This window comes from Aricia agestis, chromosome 12, assembly GCF_905147365.1.
Source record: "Aricia agestis chromosome 12, ilAriAges1.1, whole genome shotgun sequence".
NCBI lineage: Eukaryota > Metazoa > Arthropoda > Insecta > Lepidoptera > Lycaenidae > Aricia > Aricia agestis.
In genome coordinates, this window is record NC_056417.1 from 7,948,754 (window position 1) to 7,957,577 (window position 8,824).

At 36.0% G+C, this 8,824-nt stretch overlaps 1 protein-coding gene across 1 annotated transcript; it reads left to right on the forward strand.

Moving 5' to 3' along the window:
* Positions 1 to 926: 926 nt before the first annotated feature.
* LOC121732576 (28 kDa heat- and acid-stable phosphoprotein-like) lies at positions 927 to 8,465 on the forward strand. The gene is made up of 6 exons (XM_042122505.1): positions 927 to 1,072; positions 1,187 to 1,277; positions 1,462 to 1,555; positions 2,760 to 2,887; positions 3,366 to 3,554; positions 8,429 to 8,465. Exons 1-6 carry the CDS (start codon positions 1,063 to 1,065, stop codon positions 8,430 to 8,432), a joined length of 516 nt encoding a protein of 171 aa, XP_041978439.1. The 5' UTR covers positions 927 to 1,062; the 3' UTR covers positions 8,433 to 8,465.
* The last annotated feature ends 359 nt before the right edge of the window (positions 8,466 to 8,824 follow it).

The following is an 8,824-nucleotide window of genomic DNA, read 5'->3' on the forward strand; positions in this document are numbered from 1 at the left end:
CTTTGAATCCCGCAAATGGCATATTAGGACACTTGTACGCAAAAAATGTACGGTTCCCGCGCGAATAGCGATAAACAAATTGTGCAACGGAGTTACTGGCGTCATCTAGATAAAAATAGTTACTCAGTGAATATTAATAATAACTCCCACCCCGGTTTCGGTGACGGTAACCAGGCCAGCTACGCAGGAGTAATTTTATAGTGCCCAGGTATGTGCGCAGTACACAAGAGCAAACCTTTTACTCTCATAAGTCATAACCCAGTGGGACGGAAGACCAACACGACTTAGCGAGAGATCAGGCTCAGGACCGACTCTTTCATGCCCATTGCACTTTTTACAGCCTGCATTGTCCTTTAACCAAACTTGGAAATAACATGTTACCAACGCGGGAATCGAACCCACGACCTCCGAGTCAAGAGCCGCGCTCTAAGCTGGGCCATGGAGGCGTTAGGCGCGAAATCCCGCGAAGGCCGCGACCCGCAAGTGTGGAGGTTTTCACGGCTTCGCGGCCTTCCCCGTCCGATGTCGGTTTTTTGGCCCGCGACAAAGGGCTCGCGAAGCGCGAACGCGAACATTATCCACACTCGCATTTATTCGCTGTCGCACACTACACACAATGTCAGAGCAGCAGCAACAGTGACTTCAATATCCGTTACTCAAAATGCGCGAACGTAAATGTAGAGGGCCGTATTTGTTCGCGTCGTGAAGGCGCGCAAAGCCCGTGAATCGTGGCCGCAATTGGCGCCGCGAGTGTGGAAAGGAGTTTAAAATATTAAGACAATACAATGTCTGCGTGTCTTTGTCTGGAAATTATTTTCCCGACATAATATACTCGACACTATGGTTAAATAGCCTAAGTGCCATAATAAGAAAAAAAAAACAACTGCCGACTGTCAAAAGAATGACAAATCTCAAATGTCAAATTTTCGTTTTCCGCATTTCTGACGTCAATGCTAAATTCGTTGAATTTTGCTTTTTGTAGTTAAATATATTACAAATTGTTATAATTTATTAATATTTTACTGTTATATAAAATCCCTCAAGAGCTTATCTTATATAAAAATGCCACGTGGTAAGTTTCTTTTAGGATTTGGTCGCTCGCCCTCAATGTCATACAATGTTATTAAAATGTGCTCTTTGTTGGTTCTCTGTCGGCAAAAATAATAGTGGGCAAATGATTTCGCAGGAAAGTATACTAACCACAAGGGTCGCAATCGCAAGTTCACTAGTCCCGAGGAACTTGAAGAACAACGCAAGCAAGAGGAGCTCAAGCAAAAGTAAGATTCACTTCATACATTTTGTTGTATTTAGGAGTAAACTACAATAACCTTATCATAACAACGTAGTCCCAAGCAAAACGATTACTTCTGAATATTTAATATTAGAAGAAGTTAAAAGTGTATCTAATGAAAAACAAATATAAGTATTTAAAGTTTAATTTTTTTAACCCACTTCACACAGGTGGAGAAAGGAACATGGTGATGAGACATCCAGTGATGAGTCAGATGAAGATAAATCTGGCTCCGGAAGTGAAGAAAGTGATTCAGATGATGATGTAAGTTTACTTTTTTTAATAAAATAATTCCTTGATCGTGGGAATCGCAGACACAATAGATTTTCAATTGTTATGCGACAGCCGACAGTCGGGTGCCACTTGGGGATTGATGTGTTAAACAAACATTCTGGATATATTCTCGTTTTCTATAAAGTATTAGGGTGAAGCCAAACGAGTGTAATTTGTAAGTTGTGAGTCGCAGAATTTGTTGGGCTGCCAGTCAAGTACATTTTAGTCAGTTGCTGACCAACGTTTATACTATGTGTTTATGTCGTGCAATGGAACCGTTGAAAATTTTGTGCATTTTACGAAGCATATTTAGAAGACACAGAAGATAATGTCACAAAAAGAAGCTGGGTCCACTTAATAAGGATATAAGTGGTTCATTTCAATTTGAAAAATTGTAATAAAATATGATAATAAAAACGGTAATGAAGTACTTGAATAATTGAGTAAGTAAGTATAAATGAAATAAAACTGATAATAATAGTAATAAAAACGAAATAAATATACATATTACATTTACGCTGCAAAAATTTTACCCCCAAAAATACCCCCAAATCACCCCTAAAAATCCACTGTTTTTATTTTTTCCAACTAAATTTAGTAGGAAATCCCCATAGTTAGCAACACTGCTCGCGCTGCCCGCGAACTGAATTCGGTCGGCATAATGCGTGTGAGCCAGTTTGATTCACACGGCGACTCAAAATCAGTTTGATTTTGAGTCGCCGTGTGAATCAAACTGGACTTTTGTATGAAACTGAATGCAGCAGAATTCTACTCGGCAGATATTCGGTGACTCACAATTCACAAATTACGCTTGTTTGGCTTCACCCTTAGTCTATTGTTCATTGAGATTTATAAAAGCAGTTCAATTTAAATATGAAATATAGGAGTGGTTTTAGAAGTAACAGAAAAAATAGCACAGGCAGACTTAATATTTTGCGTAAAACAGTACCTAACTAGATGCAAACATTTCTTGTTTTTCTTGTTCCACCAAGGATATTCAGTCACAACTCACAGGTTGATTGTTCACCTAAATTATTTCTTTGAGTTCAAGTATCAGCTAATATCATGTATTTAACTATGTTATGTATTATTTTCCTGCCAAAACTCAACCATAAATTAATTTCACTGACCGTTACAAATAACAATTACTTTTTATTTAAATATGTTTAAAATGGATATAATTATATATCTTCAGCACCCCACAAAAGCAAAAGGAGTTTCTGGTCTCATTGAAGTAGAAAATCCAAACCGTGTTGTGAAGAAAAACAAGAAATTGTCAAATCTGAATACCATCGGTGAAGCTGAAAAACCTCAACTATCCAGGTAATTCTACTATTATATATATATCAATATCTATATTACAATAAGATGTAGGTTACACACTCAGTTTCGGAACTGAAAAACCGGAATCATAACGTAATCGGCTCGCCTCGGAACAGGTTCCGAACCGGGATGCGAAGCGTAATCAACTAGCTTACGGCTCGTAATCCCCGCGCTTACGCGCTCTCATTGTCCCCGTGCTTATGTCTCTCCGTCCACCCTTGCTTCAAACTGAAGCGGCCAGCGGTCGGCGAGCGCGGCGTCACCTAGCCGTAGCCGAGTTGACGTACAGAAGCTACTGATACGCTTTGGTTACGTGCATACGCTAGGTTGACGGCGAGGCGAAAGGCGATATGGTGACGATCCCGTTCCGAGTTGATATGTGTGCTGTGACCTTTAATGTGTGTTTACCATTATGCAACAACTACACAGGGAATTATACTTTCAAAATGTAACACTTTCTTATTATTAATCTTTTCAGGCGTGAACGTGAAGAAATTGAGCGCCAGCGAGCTGCAGCGGCTTATCAGAAGGCGCACGCTGAGGGCAAGACTGACCAGGCGAGGGCAGATCTGGCTCGGCTAGCCATCATCCGCCAGCAAAGAGAAGAGGCAGCTAAGCGACGAGAAGCAGAGAAGAAAGCGAAAGAGGAGTCCACAACCAAAAAGAGGTATGTACACTGTACAGTGGTGAATTTATCTTATCTCTTTAAACGAGCAATTCTTGTATATATCTATATTATATATAATTGGAATCTCGGAATCGGCTCCAACGATTTTCATTAAATTTAGTATTAGGTCAATGTGTCGAAGTTCGGCATACTTTTCTAAAATTAATGACTTGAGATTCGCTTTTTAAAGTAACTTGTGTCATCGGAAATTATAGGCTATATATTAATTAGATCTATAATGATCTAAAAATAATCTTAGTTGCCGTATTTTTTTTTGTAGTTGAGGTATTTTTTTAAAACTCGGCGTGTAGACGGACTTCCCTTACAGTTTGAGGTAAGTCCATCTAGCTGCAGTATAGCCATAACTTGTGAAGTAAAATGCATGGCAACGGTTTCTAGCAAAGCCGCAAAACGGCCATTCAAATATGTGCTTAAGGTGTCGGTAATAAGGTTCGCATTCTAGAGAAAATTAATTTTATATCCTAGTAAAGGTAATTATAGTGCATTTTTTTTTAAAATTAAACACTAAGTATAAACATAAATGTTTATTACAACAAAATTATATTAATTAGTGCCGGTAAAATCAACAAATGGCTTCATCATCATTTATGGGATGAGACATTTTTCAACATACTCCCCTACTTAATTTTAATTTGATTATTGTTATTGATATGTCTACTTAGTACCAATTTTTTTTTATTCCTTCATATTAATATTATTATTATTATTAATAGCCGATGGTGTCCGACTGCTGGGCCAAGGCCTATTTTAGTTTATGTGGCAGATTGGGGCCATGCACGCGAAAGTTACGCGTTTTTACCATTATTTTCGCCGCTCAATTAAAATTATAAGTAGGGGTTGTTGGTCCGGAAGGTAGAATTTTTTAAGAAAATTTCCTGCTTTTTAAAGATCTTTTTTCAAATTTTGATTATCTCAAATAATTTTTGGTTTTTGGAATATTAAAAAAACCAAACCCTTATTTTTTTACTTAGTAGTTTATAACTTTTGCAATTTTTATCAGCCCCTCTTGTATGCTCTTTTCGTGCAGTAAAATTTGGGCAATGCTATGATTTAGTAGTCCATAGTTTAAATGCAAATTAACAATAAAGACATGTATATTTGAAAAGGTTGACAATATCTAATTCGATACAAGACCGGCATATGACGGCCTTTCCTTATGAAAACTAGACGGACTTCCCAATTATTGCAATTTTAAGTTAGACATATGTTGCAGGTGATATTAACGAAATTAAAGCGATATTAACGAATCGAACACCAGTAATAAGTAAAAGGATCACTAACTTACTTATGTAATCCAAGAAACTCCAAAAACTCCTTCGTATTCCCACTTTTTTTTAATTTTTTTGGCTGAGACTTACACTCCGATTGCGAGTACAAATCGGAAAAAAAAAATTAAATCATTTTTTTCGTAACAGGTAGTAAGTAGCGACATGTCTGTTTCTTAGATCAAACTAACTTTGCAATATTGTTTTACCCACTGAGCCATATAAAACTAGTCGTTCAAATATGGAAGCTATTGCCGCTAGACGGACTTACCTCCCAGACGGACTTCGACACATTGACCTTATAGGGGGTTTCGGGGGTGATAAATCGATCTAGCTAGGAATCATTTTTAGAAAATGTAATTTTATTCGTGTTTTATCGAATACCGAGCAAAGCTCGGTCAAATAGCTAGTATTTTTTATGAGAGAAGGCCACTTTATATCCGCCGCCCCATGTACATAATCAGTAAGTTCTCCATGAACCTAGGCCGTGGCCTATAATGGCCTATTTATAAATCCAGGGCTGGGTATGTACTCGTAGATGGACTGTGATTCATGTTATCTCTTTTAACCCATCAATATTCAATCCAGAATCGGCAGACGGCTGCCGCATAACATTTGAAAATCGATTGTGTCTGCGAATGTCTTAGTACCATGCCACACGATGCGGTGCGGCGGCGGTACGGCGCGTGACCGGTGCCGCTCCGGTGTCCTACATATAAAAATGGATGGTATAGTACACGGCGCCGTCGCGTCCGGTGCGCTCCGGCGATGCACCGCACGCGCACCGGAATCGAGACGAGGCCGGGCAATGATATTCTACTTATACAGATCTGTTATATCCATACTATTTTCCGGCTTAAATCTCTTCCGAACAATTTTCAAAATTGCAAACATTGACAAATTTGACAGGTAAGTGAAACAAAAGATACGAAAAACCATTTACATAAAAGAGACAGTTCTATTTTTAAACGTCGAATCGTATCGCTGTCTCTTTCTTCGCCTGAGCTATGACGAAAATTCGATTTTTTCCAAATTGTTCGAAAAAATAATTGAAAATGTAAATAATCGAGGTACCTATTTATTGCAATCAAGACATGTGGTAAGAGATTCCATGTGTTTTGTTTACTTTCGAGTCATAATTGGTACATCCAATCCAATTGGGCCGTATTTGAATCTTCACAACGCGCGCGGTAGTAACATATCTGCATTGAGTATTTCATCATTGAGGCCGGGACGATGGGAGCTCGAGTCTGTTGCGGTGCCGCACTCACCGTGTGGCATGGCCGTTACTGAAAAAAATATTCGCATAGAATATAACTTGCAACTCGCAAGTCTTCCACAAATTCTTCAATATACGGTACCAGACAAAACAGAGACCGTTTATAATACTGCCCTGATACCAGAAAAGACCGCTACGTGAAAAATACGTTATTTTTATTTTTTTATGTGTAAACTAAGCAGATTGTCAGCTTTCTGGTTCTATTTGACTTATATTTTTAAGTTTATTAGTTTCTCAGATAAGTTGCCGCTATAAGACCCCTTTTTTCAGTTTTTAGAGATGGCCATAAGATAAAAAGCCGCTAAACTAAATTGTTAAGCTATAAACATGTTATAATATCTTAACTGATGTTTATGTTAGTAAGAATTGAAAACATGGTTGGGGAACTACTACAGAAGAATGCCGTGAAATGGTCATGATAAGTATAAAAACCGTTATTTAACTATAACGACCTTAATACGTAGCAAATTTTTGCCCAGAACCATTTCCATTATAAGCAATAAAACGGCTAAATTATCGTCATACACTAGAACCACGTTATGATATCTAAACTGTTTTTAAGCGTAGTAGAATATTAATAAATCAAACTAAAAAACTACACTACAAAACTATGACCGTCATTTAACTTAGGATATTATTTAAATATTTGCATGATGGCATTTTATAAACGCGGTTTAATTAAAAAACTAAACAAAAAGACCGCTATTTAAGTTGATTTAGAGGAGAGCGGGGGGGAATACGAACGCGGCAGAGCATCGATCGATCGACAGTCAATATTGCCGAGACTAGACACTTCTAAAGAAGTCATATTTTGTCAGCGCTTAGTAGCTTACAACCAAACATTTGCACCACTAGGGAAATCCAATGATGAGAAACCCTTAGCGGTTGTATGGCACGAAGCTATAGCTGGAAGGAAGCAGAATGATATCATCAGTGCGTTTAAAGCTTTTTTCAATAAATATCGTGATACCAAATATTTTGATTTGTGGCTTGACAATAATTGTTCGGCACAAAATAAAAATTGGCTCCTCTATTTCTTTTTGGTTCATCTCATTAACTCGGATGAAATAAGCGCTAACAAAATCTGTTCCCGAGGTGCTGACTCCTAGAGAAAGTGCGAGAGGAATATCAGAAACAAGAAAATTGAATATTTTAACCAAGTTAACCAAACTTATGCCTTCTCATAAACTTACATTCTGGAAAAGAATACCAACTAATAATATAAATTTAATAACGAAGAGACTGATTAATGATTAGGTTTTAATATATCTACTTTTTGATCTCTCATAGAAGTAATGTTTTTGATCTCATTACAATTAAGTTTTTGATAAATATTTGATAATTATATTTTATTTTGGATGTGTAATATTTTTTAAGTTACTTTTTTATAATTTTCATATGTTTAGTTATGGTACTGTACTAGAAAATATTAGGACTGAAATCAGTAAGAATTCTATTGATTGTTATGATGTTTACGTAACGTCGTTTACAATTTATTACCAAATAATAAATTAAGCATTTAAGTTTCTTTCACAAATAAACAATTTGTTTTGATATTATGGTTTTATTTCTGCTCAAATTTAATTTTTTTTGCTGTTGCATTTTTGATCTAATGGTCTTTTCAGGTAATGACTAGAATTATTTGAAGTGGAATACTTAGTTAAAATACAGTTATTAAGTGGGTAGTGCATTTAACTGCTTTCTTTTTTAGTATTATACTGATAACTTTTAAACCAATTTTGATTAAACTAATCAAAAATGCCGTTGACGTCACATAATGGCGTTTTTAGATTGATGAATCTGTTTCTTCTCAGTTACGTAATAATCTATAAAGCAGTTAGGCGACATAGCGGCATTTTTTCGTATGATTCATGTAAAAAATAGATATATCAAAATTTAAAGACAAAAATCATACGCTAAATGGCAGTTACCATCGAGGTAACTGCGTTTTAACCTAGCAGCGTGAATGAAAAAGTTATTTACGGGCTAAGCTAAACCAGAAATATGTATTTTAAATTACCTTACAAACATATTAAATAGAAAAGGAGAACATGAAAATATTCTACGTAACGTCACTTATTTTAATCAATAATTAAATCTTAACTAATCATAATACTTTTCAAGAAATCTGTTTTCCCGCTATTTTTGTCAATTACCAAAAGTTGCGTTTTGCACGTAGCGGTCTTTTCTGGTATCAGGGCAGAATATGACTTGTGTCCACTGTGTAAATATTATTATTATGCCTACAGTGTGGATATGGTGTAGAATATAAGATTTTGTGTCTTAAAATTTTTGTTTTTCTTTTACAGGTAGAGCAATTGATATTATGACCAAGAGGATATTTCTTAAAATAAACTCGTATAAAATGTCTGAACAGTCACATCTAAATATCTTTGTGATATACTTTTTGTTCTTCGGACCAATGAAACTGAGAAATGCTAAACGCTATTTACTTTTCTTTTATCGCGTCCATATTTATATTATACTGCCATGTATGTTCAACTATTAGTAGTTAATGTAATGGAAAATTTATTTTTAATTTTGCACAGTAACTAGAATTTTTGTATTTATATTTAGTTAATTTTTCTACGTAACATTTCACTTGATTTGCATATTTCTCGTTTCATAATCTTTTTGGTCGAAAAGTTGAGTCGTAAAATTGCATGTAAAAAAATAATTTAAAATGGTGTAGAAGAAATTCTCAC

What these genes read in the sequence shown, in the direction of transcription:
- LOC121732576 (XM_042122505.1), top strand. An exon ending in CAAGAGGAGCTCAAGCAAAA is followed by an intron (nt 1,278 to 1,461) that starts GTAAGATTCACT and finishes CACTTCACACAG; the next exon opens with GTGGAGAAAGGAACATGGTG. An exon ending in GAAAAACCTCAACTATCCAG is followed by an intron (nt 2,888 to 3,365) that starts GTAATTCTACTA and finishes TAATCTTTTCAG; the next exon opens with GCGTGAACGTGAAGAAATTG.